Raw genomic sequence first — 21,394 nt, 5'->3', positions numbered from 1 at the left:
TTTAAATAGTTTAAACTTAAGATAAAAATATCCATAACTAGGCGTCTTCATCTCTTTTAACGAGGCAGGCCATATTTTGCATGCGATAGCTAATTTCTTATTTCCAAGCTTTCACAATATCACGACAAAGACAAATCTTGAGATAGACGATTTCCACATAAACTGTGTACTAGCTTTTAAATATATTAATTTATTTATTTATTTATATTATTTAATCGTTAGTTAAGTAACTATGAAAGAAAACAAAATACATCATTTTCTAATTAAGTGTTGCTTCCAAATAATAACTTAACTTAAACCATTTTATATGTTTTCGGATCTTTTCTGTATGAAGAGTCAGCAAATTGTTGAGACAATAAAACAATAAAGATTTGATGAAGTGATCGAAAATAGATGATATCGATTGCACTACCAACTTATGATCTGTTCGAATGCAACCCTAATTAGTGGGATCCATGATCTCTATTCGAAGGGGAAATACAAATTTATTTTGAAATATATACAATTTGAGTATTTCTTGCGAATTCTTGATTAACGGATCGTATAGAAAATTTATTAAGAATTTCTGTGTAAATTTGTGTTTTATCCCTGGTTTTGTCATTATAATAACTGTGTGGTTGCTATAGAAATAAAAAGTTAGTTATTCGATATTTTGTGAATTGTCTGTTTTGCATATTTTGCGGCATTTGAGGTTTTTGTTTTGTGTCCATTAAATGTATAATTTAAAAATATAAAATATTTGGTTCATTTACTAAAAATGCTACATCGCACAGTATTTGAAGTACAAAATGACTTGGCACGAAGCTGTGGTCATGGTATGGAAATTGTTTGGGATTCGTAAGTACTATACATTTTGAACACTTTTACATAATACATAATAAAAATCCGTATTTGTAGCCTATCTGGGGATCAAGCGGAAATTTTAAAGGAGAAAATCAAAAACATTTTACCTGATGATGATCAACGTCAAAATGAAATAGAAAAGGCGCGAAATAATATGTTCCAAAATGTTTGGGCGCAACGTAATCATAATAGATTGGTTTTCATAAAATATGATTTATTCTTTTGTGGTTTTTAGGAAAGCATACTAATCGTGTCCTGCTCTCATCTATTATTTATGTAATGGTTACCGAAGAGAAGGATTATGAAGCCGCTAAACAGTCGACCAACTTCTCCTTTCATCCGGTCATACGCACTCGCAAATGCTTATGTAATTGCCTAATTATTTCCGGGGAAAATAATTAATTGAATGTTTATTTCTAGCCTTAAATAACAGTTCTGGTTGCTGCATGATATTTATTGATGAGCACTCTCGCATTTATCAGAATTGGCAGCAGTATTTGAAAAACAATATACTTCCTAGTGGTACTATGATAGCTCCAGCAAATGGAATTTATACATTAAACGAAAATGATGAGGTAATTACATATGTTTAACGAATTTGTGCATAAATACAGACATATTCATAAAAGTTAAATGCTGAGGAAAGATTAGTTCTAAAAACAAATTATATGTCATTTATCTCTTAGATCGATTTAGAAATTTGCGCAACACCTAATTCGAATTCTAGGAAAAAAATTGAGACTGCAATAGGTGTGGGTGGTATAATCTCAGGAACGGCCCCACTTGCTCTTTCAATGGTCATGCCAATTGCGGCACCTGTCATGTTAACAGCAACAGTAGTGTCTTTAGCAACAAGCGCTTACACTGCTTTGCGATCTGCAACATTTTTGACAGATCGCTATAAGCACGGTCAGACCACATCGCTAACCGATCGGGAGGCTAGAAGTAAATGGCTAGGAGTAGCTGGAGGCGTCGCAGGCTTGGGAGCATCTGGTGCTATGAATGCTCTCGCTTATGCCAATTCAGCTGGCAAAGGTGTTCCTTTGGTAGGTATACATATAATATTCTAAAAAAATATATAAAAATTGTATTAAAATTAGATGGCAAAAGTTGCAGTAGGCGGCGTAAATGTAACATCGCTTGTACTGTCTGGCTCTGACATTGTAAATACCGTTTATGATTTGTATTTGGTATGTACTTCAGTAATATATTTTAATAGTATAATTTTAATTAACACAATTTAAGTTATTTGTAGCAGAGCTATGACGAGGGACCAAGCAGTTTAGATATTTTACAGTTGGCATCTTCCTTGTTGGTTTTTACACATTCAATTAATAATTTGGCACTTGTTACAAAAATTCCAACTCGAGGCGGCAGTGCATCGCTTCGGAGGGCAATTCGAAAACAGACCAGAAATTCGTACGATAAAATTTCGAGTGAATGTATGAGAATGGGTAAAAACTTTACCAAGATGGATCTTATTCGGGTTGTAAACAATATTCCATCTAAAGAGGCTTTTATACAACAAGTCGGAACGTTATTAGCTCAAGCTACCGCTGGCACGGTCGTTGGTAATGCTGTTAGCGAGCTACCACATTTAATTAACTATACTTTGGACGGTGAATTAAATCCCATACAACTCCTGGCGGCAGCTGGGTTCAAATTTGTGCGCAACATATTAGATTCAAATAGTTTTATTGATCTATTAAATACGATGGCGAATTTTATGTGTGAGAAAAGCTTTTACTTGTTGATGAATTTAACGAGAACTTTTATGGACGAATTCGGTGATACCATTAATGATGTCCTTCGCACATTAATACCTACAGAGAAGGTGCTATACGAGTTATTTATGTTGTGCGTCAGAAAATATTCTAATCTTACATATGACTTCCTCGAAAATAAGCAAACTGAGATACTCGATGAACTTGAAAGATACTTTTATTCTTTGAATCCAATTGATGACAGTAATAAATCCATAAGTTGCAAAATTTGTAAGGGCTATTATTATGAATGTGCTCTATAAATGATTTTTTTTTATTGTATTGTCTACGAATATTGTTTTTAAAAAATAAAAAAATGAAATGTTTTATAATAAATACTAATAAAATATTTGTTTAATGAAAAATGATATTGTTTTTAAATAAAGAAAAATAAAAAAAAATAATTGTTTGATAATAAATACTAAATAATTTTGGAATTAAAAAGGAATCAAGTCAATTTTCATCGTAAATGACGCACTGATTTTAATATCATTTGCTTACTTTTTGCTATTCCTTAATGTTAATGTTTTTATTTTGTTGTTTCTTTTCATAGGTTTTTTTTGTTGATATTTTCGCATTTTATAGTTTGTTTTCCACTTGCATTCTATTTCATGTAATTTGGCAACACTGTTCATTTGCGTCAAAAGTGTGTATTGCGTGAAAAAGTGTTTGCTTCGGTGCAAAATGTTTCGACTCTAATAAGAAAATTAAATAACATGAAATAAAGCGATTTTGATAGAACTCGTTAAAATACCAATTAAAAGGTAGTAAACAGAATAGTGTAAATGCTTTATAAAACAACCAAATAATAACTACTGAAATTTGTCTTCCTTACATCAATTCATAATAGCAGAGGCGTAACAACTCACAATAAATACAATTTCGTTAAATATTTTCAGGATCCAGCTGATTTTCTCGAATTGCTTGACGTTATTATTGGTAACAATGAAATAGTTGGCACTCATGTATGCTAGTTAAACTTTCCCAACATACTTAAGCGTCCTCTCATTTGGGCCTTTTTTGTTGTATATAAAACGTAAGCTGGCCTTGCTTTAACATTTGTGTACTTGCTTGGTTTGTATTGAAAAAAGATGGGTCAGGTGTTTCGATCAGGGTCAGCATTGCTTTCACATCGTGATGGCCATAAAGTATCCAAGGCCACAGAGGCACGTATTCAAACGCTTTTTGAAATTTTACGGGCCAATCCAAAGGTATCCATCCAGACCTTGGAAAGTCTTCTGTTGCAAATTCCTAAGGTGAGGAGATAGTGAATTTTTTTATAAGATCTTAAAATATTTAATTTTGTGTATATTTTTATTCATACTGCTTAGAACGAAAATATTCTTGTAATACATGATGATTGCGGTTATAACATACTTCAACGCAGTGTGGGTCTGAATCACATCGACCTCACCAAGTGGTTGCTACACCGACACAGGCCCGACGTTAATCGTAGTCCTTGTTCACTGCCATTGCATATAGCCTGCTTGAAGGGTTATGAAGAGTGCGTCGAATTGCTTTTAAAGCATGGTGCTCGAATCGACACAGATTCACGTATGTGCTTTCCTGGTGTACATTCGCACAATTGTGAGGAAAGCGGCAAGTACCATGGCAATTATGATGATGTGGGTGCTGCTCCAAACGTATGCGAACGCGCAAATACAAAGTTACAGAACGCCGTTTGCTATGCTATTGATGGTGATCAAATAAATGTGTTAAATATATTAGCGCAAAAAATGGAAGATCCTTGGGTAAAGCTTTCACTTTTTCTTTTCAAAAACTTAACTGAGTGGTTTCGTTGCAGGTACCCTTTCGTGTTAAAAAACCACTTTTACATTTGGCCTGTGAACGTGGTGCTTGGAATTGTGTACAGCAATTGGTTATTACACGTTCAGAAGAGATTAATTTAATTAAAGATGAATACTATCCTATTCATCAGGCTGTGTTGCATGAGGGACGATTTTTAGAGCTTCTGATACAGCATGGTGCCGTAACAACTGTACGGACGTGTACACAACAAATGACACTCCTGCATGTTGGTAAGTAATCGAAATTATTTTTGAAATGCATTGCCAATATCAATGGCGTAGCTAGATTTTTATTATAAATTTATGTGATTTCTGATAAATAATATTTTCTTTGCAGTTATTTTTGCGGCGCGAAAATCCGCTGAAGATACCTTAAGTACCTTAAGAATTTTATTAGAGCGTGGTTGCAAGGAACTTATCAATGAACCGGATTCTCTAGGCAATACGCCACTTCATGCCCTTATAGTACGTTATGCTTTAGAGGAAGCACGGTAACTATTACATTCGTATAAATAGTTGTACATGTATATAAACCTTGTACGTTTATGACAAAGATATGGCTACGATAAGTGGAGTAAATGGGATGTGTTACATCTGGTACGTTTTCTATTACAAAACGGTGCTAAGAGTTCAATTAACCAAACCGGCAATAGTGCATTGGCGTGTGTATTCCGGCATGTGCGTGATTGGGAAGTGTGTTTTGAATTACTTAACATGCTAATCAAAGAAGATGGTGACCCGAATATTGTGGGACGTGATGGTTCAGTACCAATAATGGTGTTGCTTGTGCCGTTGATCAATAAGGATCAATTGCATCATTTTACGCATTCTATGAAGGTATGTTAATTAACTTCAGCAATATGCCGTTATATATTTAACACCTCTATTTTCAGGTATGCTATTTGAACTGCATTCGCATTTTACTGCAATATGGTGCCAATCCCAATTGCTCGTATCGCTCAAACTTGACACCGCTTCATGTATTGGTATTTACTGTTAGTGAAAACTTTACGCTTAATTGTGATGCACAAAAACGAACAAACTTCGACTTTATTAAGAATATATTGTTATTATTATTACAACATGGACTTGACTGCAATCAAACGTATCCACATATACTGCAAGCAGTGTGCGATATGGTGCAAAATGTGCGCAACTGTTCTGATATGCAGTGCATCTACGAATTATCACTTACACTGATACAGTACGGCGCTGATCCTAACATTGTATTGAGTAGTCAAGCGACAACAGGCAGCGCTATATTCTCCAACGAAATTGCCAGCTTTGGTGAGGCGCTTTGCAGTGGTGGCAGTAATAATGGCGCTGGCGCCGGCTCAAGCAACGGTGGTGAAGGCACATTTCGCAACTCGTTTCGTACACACTCCCGTTACCTGCTGTTTTATTATATAATTTTGATTACCAAAAAGGAATTCATACTGAATGATCCAGCGCTGACATTTACGCGAATCATACACTTGTTTTTCCTAACAATGCAACATGGACCATTATATAATTGCCTTAAATCGTTGCACAATTTCTACGTGGCGCAAGTGCCAAATAAAAAGACCGAACAACTGATAACTCTAATCACGTCATTGTATCGTAAGCCGCGTAGTCTCAAACAAATGGCGCGTATTGCCATCTACGAGGCGGTCAATCGCAAATTGGCTCAGAATGTCATTCGCCTCAATTTACCAGGTCCACTGAAGGAATACGTGCTGCAGTTCGAGAGATAACAAGTGCAGTTCGCAATGAAGTCGTGCAGAAATGCATCAGTAGTCGATACAACTCCCCTATTCCCACTTTATACCCCAACTTCCCATTTCATTACAAACAAACAATCATTTAATCCAGCAACGATCTACACAAATCAATTGACTAAATATTAGTTGTTAGAAAACAAATGTAATAATTTAAGGCTTAATGTACCTAATACTTGAAGTGAGCGTGAAATGTAGATTTTTTCGAGGGTTACGTATTAAAAAGAATAATCAGCAAATGTTCAAAAATATACACACATACATACATATATACACATAAGTTGAGATATCGAACCTGTTCTAAAAAGTTGTGATAAGTTTTATTATTATTTCATAATGCATATGTGCGAGTATATAAATAAATATATAAACATACATATGTGCATATGCATATGTTTTTGGAGGTATCGAATAAATTCAATTTAATAAAACTATTGTTCATATATGAAATTATATAAAGTTTATTTAATAAATATTAGCACCGTTAAATAAAAATAAAGCTGCCAATTCCATTAAACATTAAAATTGGTTAAAGACTTGCTGACTAATATATTTAAGGGAAGAAGTTCAATTGGAAATGAGTTAATCAGAAGTTGCTCAAAGTCAAACGGAACGATGTTCTTTCATATACAAATTGTGGACAATATTATAAACAAAAAGCCAAACAAAGACCAGATTTAGTTGTTTGCGATACCAGATGGAGTGCCGTTACGTAGTCCATGAGGAGTAGTCATCCTTTAGGATGGCTGCGCTTGACGAGACTTTCAAAAGGTTATGTGGTTTCACTAACGATATCTCTTCCAGATTATCGTACTGTGAAGCCCGCAAATGCTGAAGCCGTTACCTTGACAATGGCCAAGAGTCTGCCAACATAAAATTATGTTAAGCATATTTTCTACCGCCACAACAACAATAATTAATTTACCTTCTCTCCAAAGTAGGTTTAGATTACCGCAATTGAAGTTATAATCTCTTACATAATGCAGAAAAAACTCTAAGAACATTCTATATACATATATACATATATTCGGATAACTGTTTTTATTAAATACAGAAAACTTATTATAAACAATTTATGGAAGCATTTTCTCATTTTGGCTTCCACTGTGTAGCTTTCCTCGCAAAGAAATCGATGTACAAGTACAGGCATTTGAACGTTTATCGTTTCTAAGCAAACATTCGAACCCAACAACCAACGTCTATCAAACTGAAAATACTGGGCTGTTTGCTTCCGAAATTTTTTCATTTTTTCACTAGATTTCAACGCATTCACATCGTATTCAGAGAGCTTTTAACAAAATGTTTACGAAAAGACTGGAACGGATGTATCAACCCCCCTCGGACCTGAAGAGATATGATAATGAAGGATACATGCAAAATCCATTGCTCAAATTCCGGCTTGCCGATATCCAGCGTCAGCGACATTCGCGTTTTCTCAAATACCGCGCTGCCGTCGAGAAGGTCAATTTGTGTCGCAAACCGCTACCACCTGAACCTGATATGCGGCTCTTACCCGAAAACGATTACATTGATAATTTGCGTCGCGAAGTACGCAAAATAGAAGTGCCAAAAATGTTGCGAAAAACCGAAAAGAAGATTCTTAGCTACGCACCAACACGTTTAAAATCCAAGTATCCTGAGCTGGTCGACAACTATATGAAAGATGTGCACGAGGAATTCGATCGTCTCATGAAGATTTACAGCATGAATTGCATACTAGTGCATCCAGAATTCGCCGATGAGGATCCGGCACAATTTGTACTGCCACGCAAAGATTTTCACTTCAAGTTACCCGGCCGCACAGCAAATTATCCGAAATTTCTGGAGAATAAGCGTAAGATCAACAGAAAGCTACTTATTGTGTATCCACAAGTGCGTATGATTTTAAATACTTCCGAATTGGAATTTCCCAAAACAATGGTGGTGTTAGATCCGATAACGCTCGGTTCGAGTCACGTACAAGCGACAATGGGACTCGGCGGTCGAGAAGCGTTGTTTTACAAAACATTTATAAAATATGTGGAAACCAATTTGGGAGATGTAAGCAATTTTATACGATGGACATGGTACCCGAAAATGGTCTCCCTTATACGTCGTCAATTCCGTAGACGCATAATGCCTAATTGGCTCAAGTTGCATATGTTCAAATGTGTGGAGGCGCTGATGAATAGACAAATAAATATGCTCAAAATAAATACACTGGATGAGTTTTTGCGTGTCGGATCTTCGGAAAGGAAAATTCCGACGTTGAAAATTAATATGATCTATCAGGAAGATGAGAATACTGTAGATCTAGATCCGAGTTTGGAAACCATTTACGACATGTATGTGCATCTCGTAAATCAGACGGCACTTGTGGCCACTGATATAGAGCCCTTAGAGCCGCAAATCGATTCCACACTGGTTAATAATGCATCTGCATATCTGCGCATATCCATGAACGAATATTGGCTAAATGAATATAAAGTTAAGTTGAGAAATGTATTGAGACGCACATATGAGCCGATAAAGGACTACATTATTGGCTATAAAAGTAAATATTACAATCTTTATGCGGACGATGTGCGTCGTGATCTTGACGAGTTCTTGAGCGAGTCTCGGGAGTTTGACGAGTACTTCAAGCGTATCGCGACTTACTTTGAGTTTATACGCATGTTACAAGGGGAACCGGAAAACGATTTTTTTGAGATGTGTGTTATCTGCAATAAAGCAGCGATTGTGGCACTGAGACGCATTGCCGACGATTTAATTGCACGCATAACTGAACAAATGGTTAAGGAGCATATAAAAGCCGAAGAGGAGATCTGTGCTGCATTCGAGGATATCAAAACCAAGGCATTGACAGTACCTAGATCAACAGAAGAACTACTCGCGAGCGCCGATTATATGATACTCGTGAAAAGGGAACTTATATTCGCATTACGAGATCGCATACAATATTGCCTTCAAGTTGGCACGAATCTGGTTGAGTTGACCGAAATGTCACCATACCATTTCGATCTTACCATACGCACCATTAATTGGCTACAAGACATTAACGAAATCTGTGATTACAATGCTTCGCAACAAGAGCATTACAAATTTCTTTTTGAGGAGCATCTGCAGGATGTCATTAAGAAACTCAATGAGGACATCGATGCTATGCTGCCAAACTTAGCGATCATTGATGATATGAGTGAACCCGAACAGTTTCGGCACAACTATATACTGTTACGAAATTTCATGGGCCAACTGAAGACGTTCGACGACTACGTTGCATGGATCAATAAGGAGGAGAAACTATTTAAGATGGCGCAAACATCATATCCAAAATTGGAAGTTATGAAAGGTTTCATTATTCCATTTGCAGACCTAATGAAGTAAGTTCAAATACATGAGTGTAGCTTGCACTATGACTATTTGTAACAGCTGAAATTGAAAAGTAGATTCTTTCCGTCCGTCTGTCCAGCTATTTAATTTCATCACTTTGATTTGATGATATTTAATTTAATTATAGGTCTTGCATTGAATGGATGCGTTACTTGAATGTCTGGATGTATGGACCTTTTGAGTACCTCGAACCGAAATTTGTGGAGGAAACAACCGATAACTTTTTAAAAGAATTTCAGAAAAACCAAAAGTATTATCGCGTCAAAATCAGACAAGACCAAATTGAAACACCAATTTGCATGTTTCGGGTGGGTACAAATAACACAATCGTTAAGATAATTTTATTAAAGATATTTACATTCCTTTAAAGGGACAAACTGAAGATCCCGATCCGGAAAAACATCCCGTCCCCATTAGACTTTGCACCAAAATGATTAAAACAATAAAAGATTTCACTACGGGCGTCTTTATTGTTAATATAATGTGTAATCCAGCATTACGTAAACGTCATTGGAAGGAAATGTCTGAGATTGCCGGTTTCGATATAACACCGGATGCCGGCACCACATTAAAGAAAATTATAGATATGAATCTTGACACCAAATTGGATCAATTTGAAATTATCAGTGTCGGTGCTAACAAAGAACTGCAACTCCAGAATAACTTACATGCAATGATACGAGAATGGGATTCAAGATTCTTTCCCACGGGTCCATATAAAGACACTGGCGTTATGATACTTTCGAATTTGGACGATATTCAGGCACTGTTGGATGATCATATACTCAAAACTCTTACAATGCGCGGATCGGCTTTTATGAAGCCGTGTGAAGATGAAGTATTGGCGTGGTACGATAAAATAATGCGTGTAAATGCTACTCTCGACCAGTGGGGTAAAGTTCAATCGAATTTCTTATACCTACTGCCGATATTCTCCTCAAAAGATATCGTGGCGCAAATGCCAGAAGAAGGTCGTCTTTTTCAAGTTGTAGAGCAGACATTTACGCGCAATATGGCTATGGTGCTGCGCCAACCACTTGTAATGGAAACTGCGCCACAAGCTGGACTCCTCGAATCGTTGATAAAAGCAAATGAACTGCTCGACGACATCACCACCGGTGTGAGTAATTATTTGGAAAAGAAACGATTGTACTTTCCGCGTTTCTTCTTTTTATCCAATGACGAAATGTTAGAAATATTGTCCGAAACGAAAGATCCACTCCGTGTGCAACCGCATTTGAGCAAATGTTTCGAAGGTATAAATCTGCTTGAATTCGATTCCGAAAAGAATGTGCTTGCAATGATAAGTAGTGATGAGGAGAAGGTTAATTTTGTCGAGCAAGTATCTACCGCTGCCGCAGGTGGCAGCGTGGAAAAGTGGTTGGTTGGTGTTGAAGCAGAAATGCTGAAAGCTGTGCGCAATGAGATGGATCGATCCTACGGACACTATTCCACAGTACAACGCTTTGATTGGGTATTACACTGGCCGCAAATGGTCGTACTATGTATTTCTCAGGTGTACTGGGCATCCATGGTGCACATGAATTTACGTCGGTCTGCTTTGAATCAAATTGCCATGACTGATTTTTTCGGCAGTCTTAACAGGGATTTGAATGATATTGTCGCCTTAATACGATCCACGCATATAAATAACCTAAACCGCATAGCTATCAAGTCGTTAATCGTAATTGATGTACATGCCAAGGACGTCGTTGAAGATCTGATACGCATGAAGATTAGCAGTGAGTTTGATTTCCAATGGATGGCTCAATTGCGTTATTACTGGGAGAATGGTGACAGTCTTGTGCGCATTATAAATGCAACTGTGCCGTATGCTAATGAGTATTTAGGCAATTCAGATCGTTTAGTAATCACGCCTTTAACTGATCGTTGTTATCGCACTTTGGTTGGTGCCTATCAACTTCATCTGAATGGTGCACCAGAAGGTCCAGCTGGTACGGGAAAAACCGAAACGACCAAAGATTTGGCCAAAGCACTGGCCGTGCAATGTAAAGTATTCAATTGTTCGGACGGTTTGGACTACAAAGCTATGGGAAAGTTTTTCAAAGGACTCGCCTCTTGTGGCGCTTGGGCTTGTTTCGATGAATTCAATCGCATTGAGTTGGAGGTACTCTCCGTGGTGGCTCAACAGATTTTGCTTATCATACAAGCAGTCCGCGCCAAAGCTGTTAAATTTAACTTCGAAGGCACAGAATTAACACTAAATCCGGCTTGTTATGTTTGCATAACCATGAACCCAGGTTACGCAGGACGATCTGAGTTGCCTGACAACTTAAAAGTACTCTTCCGTTCGGTTGCAATGATGGTGCCCGACTATGCAATGATTGGCGAAATATCATTGTATTCCTACGGCTTTGTAGATGCGCGAAAACTGTCGGTGAAAATCGTCACCACATATCGTCTATGCTCGGAGCAGTTGTCCATGCAAAACCACTATGATTATGGAATGCGCGCTGTCAAGACCGTACTATCGGCGTGTGGTAATCTGAAGAAGAAATTTCCGTATGAAGTGGAGGACATATTACTGTTACGTTCACTGCTCGATGTTAATCTACCCAAATTTATGTCTTTTGACATACCACTGTTCGAGGGCATTATTTCGGATATATTTCCAGGTGTAGTGTTACCCGAAACCGACTATTCCTTGATTGAGTTCGAATTTAAACGAATTTGTGCTGAAATGGTGCTGGAGCCGACTGAAAGTTTTCTTATCAAAGTCATACAAACTTACGAAATGATTATCGTCCGACATGGCTTTATGATGGTAGGAGAGCCGCTAGCTGGTAAAAGTAAAACACTTGAAGTACTCGCAAAAGTGTTGTCCGCCCTTAAAATCAAAGCTCCAAGCAAAAGTTCATACTTCCAACATGTGCTAATGGGTATAATGAATCCAAAATCAATCACAATGAATCAGCTATACGGTTCATTCGATCCCGTCTCGTATGAGTGGAATGACGGTATAATAGCGAAAATATTTCGCGAGTTTGCTATGACACCCACACCAGACAGGAAATGGGTACAGTGCTTGTGTTCCCATTTGAATGAGATACAATTTCAATTCTGCATGCTTTTAGGTTATCTTTGATGGTCCTGTAGATGCAGTTTGGATAGAAAATATGAATACAGTATTGGACGATAACAAAAAGCTGTGCCTCAATTCTGGCGAAGTTGTAACCATGAGCAATGAAATGTCTATGATCTTCGAAGTGATGGATCTGGCTCAGGCATCCCCAGCTACAGTGTCACGTTGCGGTATGATATATATGGAGACCGCTTCTTTGGGCTGGCGTTCCTTTGCAAATTGTTGGCTGAAGAAATGTAACCCAATTTGGGCAGATGATGAAACCAAAGAATATATATTGGAATTTTTAAGATGGTTGTTGGAACCGGTACTAAAATTTCACATCTATTAATTAAACCTTTCTATTAATTAAACGTTTATAACCTTCCAATTTGGTTTAGTGTCAAGCATTTATACGCAGAAATTGTAAGGAGCACATAAAGCCGGGCGAATTCAATTGCTTAACTACAACATTCGACATAATTGAAATGTTGCTAGATGATGCAGTTGAGGAGAACCCCGATGAATATCAGAGACACATGCAGATTTACGTACAAGCTTCCATACTTTATTCATTTGTTTGGGGTATAGCGGGTGTACTGGACACAGCATCTAGGGAGAAGTTTGATAGTTTTCTAAAAAGTGTAAGTACCACTTGTAGAACTGAGAAATATGCTCGTAAATTGAAGCAAGACATTAGGAAGTGCAATTTGTATTCTGTTCAGTAACAGTTTTGAAAAATATTCTAATATTTTCTATACGAAATTATTAAGATGTGGCTAGGCGAGGAAATACCAGCCAGCATTGGGAAATTGGAGATTTCTGTGCCAGTGGAAGGCCTGCTTGTTGATTATGTGTACGTGTTTAAGCAGCGTGGCGCGTGGAAGTCATGGACAGAATTGGCAAAGCGTATGGAGGTCGAGGAAAATTCAATGAGTGTACAAGTGCCAACATTAGATTCTGCTAGATATATACATCTGCTGGAAATGCATATTAAAGTGAGTAACAAAATCCGGGTTTCAAAAGAACTCACTGCGGAAGAATGTTTCATATTTCAGTAAAATTGAATTAAGTGATCGAACATTTTGCAGATGTATTTATGCCGTATTTCGGTAAGGATATTTAAAACCAAGATACGAGTATATAAAAAATCAGAAAGCTAATATATACAAAAATATTTTAGAAATATTTATTTTTCATTTATTATATGATAAAGGCTTATCGAACGGATTCGTAACGTCTTATTTATAGAGCATACTCTTGACTTTATAATTTAATAAATATTTAATCGCTCGTTTTTCAGAATCAACGCAAAATGCTACTTGTGGGACCAACGGGAACCGGCAAGAGCGCTTATATTCAAAATTACCTTATGAATAAAATTGATCGAGAAACTATCGAATCGGCATTTATAACATTTACCGTTATGATTACAGCCAATCAAACACAAGAACTCCTTATCTCAAAGGTTTGCATAGAAATTAACTTATACACATACATCCATACAGATATACCTCTGAAAAATAGCTTGACACTTTAGATTTCTCTCTTATTTCCCTTGTAGGGTTGTTTCATTCATTATTCGTACAAAATATTTTGAAATATAGTTCCACAGTTAAATAGTATTCAAAGCTATATAGACTCTATTACTTAGATATAATTTGATTATTAACCAATTGACTAACTTCTGTTGATTACCATTCCGAATAAGTGCTTTAACTAAGTTGAATTTTAGATTTTGACAGTGTCAACGAAAACCACATCCGGCTTATTAAGGGTCTATTTTCGATTTTTAATAAAATTAGAGAAAAGTTTTACAAATTAGAAACTGAACGAAGTTACTCGCATTGATTTGTATAATAATACTTTAGAACGGAGAATAATAAATCGGTATAAATACTTTCACACACATATTTACTAATGGATCGATTTAATTAATTTATAAATTTTCAACTATTCCCAGCTTGTCAAGTGGAAACGCGGCATTTATGGCCCACCAAAGGGTATGAAAACTGTACTCTTCGTTGACGATATGAATATGCCGGTGAAAGAGATATATGGCGCACAGCCACCGTTAGAATTACTACGGCAATATTTTGATTACGGTCATGTGTATGATTTGAAGGATACCTCGAAGATTTTCATAAATGATCTATTGGTCATAACCGCCTGTGGTTTGCCTGGTGGCAGCCGGCAGGATGTGTATGCTCGTTTCCTCAATCATTTTAATGTTTTCTCGATCAACACATTCGGCGATGATACTATGAATCGTATATTTGTGAATGTATTGATGAATGGATTCAAACGTTCTGGCCATGGTAATGACGTTTTTGTGCCCACAAACCAGATCGTTAGTGCCACACAACAGATTTATAAAAGTGTACAGGCTGAATTGCGTGCGACACCTGCGAAGTCCCATTATATTTTCAATTTACGTGACATTGCGCGAGTTGTCTCCGCTTGTGCGCTATTCAAAAAGGAATCGGCTAATGATAAAAAAATGTTCCCACGCTTATGGTATCACGAAGCGATGCGAGTGTTTTACGATCGTCTTGTCGATGAGTCTGATCGCCAATGGATGTTTCAGAAGCTGAATGACTGTGTCAAGAATAATTTTAGGGAGAAGTTGGAATCGGTATTTGAGAATTACTGCACAAATGTGGGTGGCGAACTAACGTTCACAATCGAGGGCGCTCATCGTATATTCTTCGGCGCTTACATGGACGAGGACAATATACCGGATGAACGACGTTACGAAGAGCTACCGTCCATGGAAGTATTTTTCAAATTCGCCTCAACTAGTTTAGAGGACTACAATTCTACGCGACGTTCCAAGATGGACATTACACTATTTACATTCGCGTTAGAACATCTTAATCGTATTTGTCGCATTATTGCCATTAATGGTGCCAGCGCTCTTTTGATCGGTATGGGTGGATCAGGTAGACAATCACTTACCAAGCTGGCCTCCAACATGGTGCAGACATCTTTCTTTCAACCAGAGATCACCAAGAATTACGGACCAAATGATTGGCATGATGACATAAAGAATATAATGAAGGAATCCGGTGGCTTAAATAAACATACGGTATTTCTTATGACCGAGAATCAGATAAAAATGGAGTTGTTCCTCCAAGATATCGACTGTTTATTGAATCAGGGTGAAGTACCCAATGTTTACGCTATTGATGAGAAGCAAGAGATATTGGAATTGGTGCGGTTAGCGGCTCAGGGTGGTAACCGGAATATAGATATTTCTCCGCTACAAGTATTCTCTTTCTTCGTCAATCGCTGTAAACAAAAGTTGCATATTGTACTATGTCTTTCACCGATCGGCGATGCGCTCCGTACTCGCGTACGTTTATATCCATCACTAGTGAACTGCTGCACAATCGACTGGTATCAGAGTTGGCCAGAGGAAGCTCTGACCATGATTGCAAAAATATCGTTAGAAGGCGTTAATGTGCCCTCGACAAGTATTAAAGATTCAATTGTACAAATTTGTCAGTATTTTCATATAAGTGCGGCAAGAGTTTGTAGAGAATTCTGCGAGCTTACAGGACGACACATTTACCAGACAAATGCATCATTTCTGGAGCTAATCAAGTCCTTTCAAAATCTGATTGGACGCAAACAAACTGAAATTATGGAGGCCAAAATGCGCTATATCGGAGGCTTGGATACATTAGCGAATGCTGCCGCAGCCATTGCACTAATGCAGAAAGAGTTGAATGCCTTACAGCCTCAGCTTGTAGCACTTGCTGAAAAGTCAAGACAAATGTTAATTGAAATCAATAAAGAAACCATAGCTGCCAGTGCGGCTGCTGAGCAAGTGAAGAAAGACGAAGAGGTGGCTGCAGTGCAGGCCGAAGCCGCGCAGGCACTAAAAGATGAATGTGAAAAGGACTTAGCACAAGCTATACCGGTACTTGAGGAAGCCATACAAGCGCTGAACACTTTGAAACCTGCTGATATTACCTTGGTTAAGTCAATGAAAAATCCACCCCCTGTGATTAAATTGGTTATGGCCGCGGTTTGTGTTATAAAGGGTGTGCCGGCTGAAAGAATACCTGACCCCAGTACTGGAAAAATGGTAAACGACTATTGGGGTCCCAGCAAACGTATATTGGGTGAGATGAATTTTCTACAACAGCTTAAAGACTTCGACAAGGATAATATAAAACCGGAAATTATGACACGCATACGCAAAGAGTTCATACCGAATAAAGACTTCCAACCACGTATTGTTGCTAAAGCATCTAGCGCAGCCGAAGGTTTATGCAAATGGATAATAGCAATGGATCTGTACGACAATGTAGCGAAAGTGGTGGCGCCCAAAAAGGCAAAATTAGCTGCTGCAGAAAAAGAATACTCGGACACAATGAAATTTTTAACAGAAAAACGAGAACTGGCGGCGGCATTAGAAGCCAAAGTCGCCAAACTTAATGAGGAGTTGGACAAGGCCAATGCCGAAATGAAACGTACTCAAGATGAAGCAGACTTCTGTCAAAGTAAATTAGAACGTGCCACAGCGCTTATTGATGGTTTAGGCGGTGAAAAATCTCGCTGGACTCAAGCAGCTAATAACTTACAAAGTATATACGATAATTTACCTGGAGATATTCTTCTCTCATGTGGTATCATTGCATATCTGTCTGCCGTGAATCTCTTTTATAGAACACAATGTACCTTGGACTGGTTTAAACGTTGTGTGCAGGCTGGCATTCCCACATCGAAAGAATATAATATCACTATAACGCTTGGTTTGGAGATCACCATACAAAATTGGAACATTAATGGTCTGCCAAAAGATGTATTTTCCACTGAAAATGCCATCATAGCCGATAGTTCCAGTCGCTATAGTTTATTTATAGATCCGCAGGGTCAGGCAAATAGTTGGATAAAAAATATGGAAAGAAAAAATCGACTGAGCAGCGTCAAATTCAATCAGGCTAATTATATGAAAGTGATTGCCGAGTGTATGGAATATGGCTCACCAGTGATTATAGAAAATGTGCTTGAAGAATTGGAGGTTCCTCTAGATCCGATATTGATGCGGAAAATATTCAAACAGGGCGGACAGAATTTCATAAGTTTAGGCGATAACATAGTACCTTTGCATGATAATTTTCGACTCTACATGACATGTAACTTGAGAAATCCACATTTTCTACCAGAAACCTTCAACAAAGTGACTATTATTAACTTTGCGCTAACACAGAACGCTCTCGAAGATCAACTTTTGAGCATTGTGGTTGCAAAGGAACGACCGGATTTACAAGAACTCCGTATGATGTTGATAAATGAAGCAGCTAAAAATAAAGCCGCTTTGCGTGACGCTGAAAATATGATTTTAAAAACTTTATCCGCCGCCGAAGGTGATATTTTGGAAAATGAGAGTGCCATACAAATCCTAAACGAATCTAAGGAGCTCTCATTGGATATCGTTGCAAAGCAGGCTGCGTCACGTGAGACTGAAATTAAAATTGAAGCATTCAGATTGAATTATAAGCCTGTAGCTGTGCATTCGTCTGTGCTTTATTATTCCATCACCGATTTGCCAAACATAGATCCGATGTATCAATTTTCGTTGAATTGGTATATCAATCTCTATGAGTATTCCATTGAGTCTGCAAACAAATCTAAAGATCTGCCGCGTCGCATAAAGTTCTTGGTGGATGGTGTGACAAAAAATCTATACAACAATGTTTGTCGTTCCATTTTTGAGAAGGATAAGTTACTCTTCTCTTTCATTCTAACATGTAGAATATTGTTGGGTACCGGCCAACTGAAGATGGTGCAACTGTCACATTTACTCACAGACGCTAAAGTTAATGATAAAAACGTACCCAATCCCGATCCCTCTTGGATTACGGATATAATATGGATGAATATCGTACGTTTAGAAGATCTACCTGAACTACGTGGTTTTGCTGCGAGCTTTGCTAAAGGTTTACATGATTGGAAGCGTATCTACGATCATATTGAGCCCGAAAACCAGACATTACCATCACCTTGGAATGACAAGTTATCACGATTCGAAAAAATACTTGTATTGAGAGCTTTACGTCCGGATAAGGTATTTATAGCCATAAGTAATTATATTGCTGCCGAAATGGGCACTCAGTTTGTGACGCCGCCTGAATTCGACATTGGTATGTCATATAAAGAGTCCAATGCATTGACGCCACTCATTTTTATACTATCACCTGGTGCTGACCCACTTGGTTCACTGCTGGCCTATGCTGAGAAAGCAGGCTTCATGGACACTTTCCAAAGCATATCGCTTGGTCAAGGTCAAGGTCCTATTGCTCTGGGACTTATTAAGGATGCACAAGATCTGGGTTACTGGGTTTGCTTGCAAAACTGTCATTTGGCTGCTTCATGGATGCCAACATTAGAGTACGTCTGGGAAAATATGGACACCTTTAACACGTCACGTAAGTGAACAACTTTAACGTTCGTACATAATGCACATTTGAATCATATTATTGCAGCTAACTTCCGATTATGGCTCACAAGCTACCCCACACCAAGATTTCCAGTAGCCTTACTACAGAATGGAGTTAAGATGACTAATGAACCACCTACCGGCCTCAAGGAGAATATCATGCGGTCTTACAACTCGGAACCAATCAACGATCCGACCTTCTATTTAGGTGAGTTTCATCTAGTTCAAATAGACGAGTAATTACATTTATTTTCATTTAAAGGCTGCGCCAAACAAGATCGAGCTTTTACTCGTCTGCTCTTCGGTATTTGTTTTTTCCATGCAGTCGTACAGGAGCGTCGCAAATATGGACCATTGGGTTGGAATATCGCATACGGTTTCAATGAATCCGATCTTCAAATATCTGTTTTGCAATTGAATGTAAGTAAATGCGATCTGCTTCAAAAACGTTTAGTCCGATTTATTGTTTCAATAAAATATTTATACTTGTAGATGTTACTCAATCAGTATGACCATGTGCCCTATGATGCGCTTTCTTATCTGACGGCCGAGTGTAATTATGGTGGCCGTGTCACAGACTACTGGGATCGTCGAGCCATTGTCACAATACTTGCGGATTATCTAAATCCAGACGCTGTTAATGATAACCGCTACCGATTCGCAACTGATGATCGTTTCATATTGCCACGCAAGACGGAACACCGTGAAATATTACGTTATGTTGACGAAAACTATCCATCATTAGCAGCACCGGAAGTTTACGGTCTGCACGGCAACTCAGGCATCACACGAGATCTGCAAACTACCAAAACCCTACTTGACTCTATGATTGCGATTGTTGGAAGCGAAATGGCTTCGACTGGAGCCGGTACACAGAGTCTTGACGAAACTTTATTACATACCGTTGCCCACATAGTTAAAACTATGCCAGCCGATATGGACATTGATAACGCCAAAACTAAGTATCCAGTTAATTACAATGAATCTATGAACACTGTGTTGGTGCAGGAAATGGAGCGTTTCTTGAAGTTGCAGAAAGAGATACGCGCCTCGTGTCGTGATCTTGATATGGCTATAAAAGGCATCGTTGTCATGACTCCGGATTTGGAGAATGTCTTGAATGCCATTAAACTAAATCGAATACCTGTCAAATGGCTGTCAAAATCATATCCTAGTCTAAAAACTTTAGGTTCCTACATTCAAGATTTATATAGACGCCTCGATTGGCTGCAACACTGGTAGGTGTCAATGACCTGTCATTGAAATCGCTACAACAACAACCCGTCATTTGAAGACATTTTATTTAATGTTATTCTCATGTCCACAGGTATGCACATGGAAAACCACCTACTTTTTGGTTGTCAGGGTTCTTCTTCACACAAGCCTTTCTAACTGGCGCCATGCAAAACTTTGCTCGAAAATACAAAATTCCAATCGATACTTTAACATTCGACTTTGAGGTCTTATATGAGGAGAGGTAGAGTCAGACGTACATCTTAGCTCTTACAAAATGAAAATCTATTTACAATTTTTAGCATGAAAACTGCACCTGTGGACGGTGTTTACATAAACGGACTCTTTCTGGAAGGTGCTCGTTGGAATTTGAAAGAGAATGTCGTAGACGAACAACTACCGAAAGTACTGATTTACACCGTCCCTGCCATATATTTCAAAGTAAGTGCATATGAAGTTTTGGAAAGTAGTTGTTACGCAGCAACTCCAACAGCAGCTGGGTTCGGTCGTAATTGCATCTGATGAAATTTTTAATTGTCTCGGTTGATGGACGCATAAACAAAGCTTTGCTGAAACAAATTGTGTCATTATCCCCGTTATCACGAATCTGTTGTTGTGTAGTATACATACATTTGAACTTCCCTAACTCGAATCACCATTATCCACAAAAAACTTCGAGTTACGAGAGACTCTGATTTATGTAAGGTAATCTGTATGAAATTTGATTTTATCGCCAATTCAAGAGTTCGAGTTATGGAAGTTCAACTGTATGTATGTATATTTTAATACCTAATCCTTAGACAATTAGTGATGTTGCTTAGCGGCTAATTATCTGTTTTATGCATTTTTCTTTTCATAGCCGGTGGAGATTTTAAAACTCATTGAAGGTACCCGCTATAAATGTCCTCTATATAAAACATCTGAACGCAAGGGTGTACTCTCAACTACCGGTCATTCAACAAATTATGTAATTCCGATACTGCTCAAAACGAAAGTAAAGGCCACGCATTGGGTTAAACGCAGCGCTGCTTTACTATGCCAAAAAACGGATTAATTATTTTTATTTTTATTATTTTTTACTTTTC

The 21,394-nt window shown here is 37.9% G+C and overlaps 3 protein-coding genes across 5 annotated transcripts; all 3 read left to right on the top strand.

Annotated features, from left to right (window-relative positions):
* Nucleotides 1–453: 453 nt before the first annotated feature.
* On the top strand, nt 454–2,971 carry LOC105214879 (uncharacterized). 3 transcript variants are annotated; one of them, XM_011188554.3, is made up of 7 exons: nt 454–837; nt 898–1,022; nt 1,079–1,210; nt 1,264–1,418; nt 1,530–1,889; nt 1,944–2,033; nt 2,102–2,971. In XM_011188554.3, the coding sequence occupies exons 1-7, from the start codon at nt 758–760 to the stop codon at nt 2,867–2,869; spliced, it is 1,710 nt and encodes a 569-aa protein (XP_011186856.1). In that variant the 5' UTR covers nt 454–757; the 3' UTR covers nt 2,870–2,971. The 3 variants fall into 3 exon arrangements, with proteins under 3 accessions (XP_011186856.1, XP_011186855.1, XP_054084483.1); XM_011188553.3 differs by having other exon boundaries at nt 2,099–2,971; XM_054228508.1 differs by having other exon boundaries at nt 457–837; nt 2,089–2,242.
* A 239-nt stretch (nt 2,972–3,210) lies between these two features.
* Nucleotides 3,211–6,615, top strand: LOC105214880 (ankyrin-3). Its single transcript, XM_011188556.3, has 7 exons — nt 3,211–3,370; nt 3,506–3,862; nt 3,938–4,357; nt 4,411–4,645; nt 4,752–4,905; nt 4,969–5,251; nt 5,308–6,615. Exons 2-7 carry the CDS (start codon nt 3,698–3,700, stop codon nt 6,148–6,150), a joined length of 2,100 nt encoding a protein of 699 aa, XP_011186858.1. The 5' UTR covers nt 3,211–3,370; nt 3,506–3,697; the 3' UTR covers nt 6,151–6,615.
* Nucleotides 6,616–7,366: 751 nt separating this feature from the next.
* On the top strand, nt 7,367–21,363 carry LOC105214882 (dynein axonemal heavy chain 12). The gene is made up of 14 exons (XM_011188558.3): nt 7,367–9,533; nt 9,671–9,851; nt 9,914–12,580; nt 12,639–12,953; nt 13,027–13,269; nt 13,399–13,623; nt 13,929–14,093; nt 14,589–19,065; nt 19,123–19,284; nt 19,339–19,496; nt 19,569–20,314; nt 20,404–20,553; nt 20,612–20,750; nt 21,169–21,363. Exons 1-14 carry the CDS (start codon nt 7,474–7,476, stop codon nt 21,361–21,363), a joined length of 11,883 nt encoding a protein of 3,960 aa, XP_011186860.1. The 5' UTR covers nt 7,367–7,473.
* The last annotated feature ends 31 nt before the right edge of the window (nt 21,364–21,394 follow it).

The sequence above is a fragment of the Zeugodacus cucurbitae genome, chromosome 4 (genome assembly GCF_028554725.1).
Source record: "Zeugodacus cucurbitae isolate PBARC_wt_2022May chromosome 4, idZeuCucr1.2, whole genome shotgun sequence".
In the NCBI taxonomy this organism is placed as follows: Eukaryota; Metazoa; Arthropoda; class Insecta; order Diptera; family Tephritidae; genus Zeugodacus; species Zeugodacus cucurbitae.
Note: the sequence above shows the minus strand (reverse complement) of the source record. Positions and strands in the feature narration are given on the sequence as shown.

Excerpts from the sequence above, each read along its gene's own strand:
- LOC105214879 (XM_011188553.3), top strand. The coding sequence starts at position 758 with ATGCTACATCGCACAGTATTTGAAGTACAAAATGACTTGGCACGAAGC. Across the intron at positions 1,211-1,263 it reads ACGCACTCGCAAATGCTTAT|CCTTAAATAACAGTTCTGGT; the intron begins GTAATTGCCTAA and ends GTTTATTTCTAG. Across the intron at positions 2,034-2,098 it reads CCGTTTATGATTTGTATTTG|CAGAGCTATGACGAGGGACC; the intron begins GTATGTACTTCA and ends AGTTATTTGTAG.
- LOC105214880 (XM_011188556.3), top strand. The coding sequence starts at position 3,698 with ATGGGTCAGGTGTTTCGATCAGGGTCAGCATTGCTTTCACATCGTGAT. Across the intron at positions 3,863-3,937 it reads TTCTGTTGCAAATTCCTAAG|AACGAAAATATTCTTGTAAT; the intron begins GTGAGGAGATAG and ends CATACTGCTTAG. Across the intron at positions 5,252-5,307 it reads ATTTTACGCATTCTATGAAG|GTATGCTATTTGAACTGCAT; the intron begins GTATGTTAATTA and ends CTCTATTTTCAG.
- LOC105214882 (XM_011188558.3), top strand. The coding sequence starts at position 7,474 with ATGTTTACGAAAAGACTGGAACGGATGTATCAACCCCCCTCGGACCTG. Across the intron at positions 14,094-14,588 it reads AAGAACTCCTTATCTCAAAG|CTTGTCAAGTGGAAACGCGG; the intron begins GTTTGCATAGAA and ends AACTATTCCCAG. Across the intron at positions 20,315-20,403 it reads CTCGATTGGCTGCAACACTG|GTATGCACATGGAAAACCAC; the intron begins GTAGGTGTCAAT and ends TCATGTCCACAG.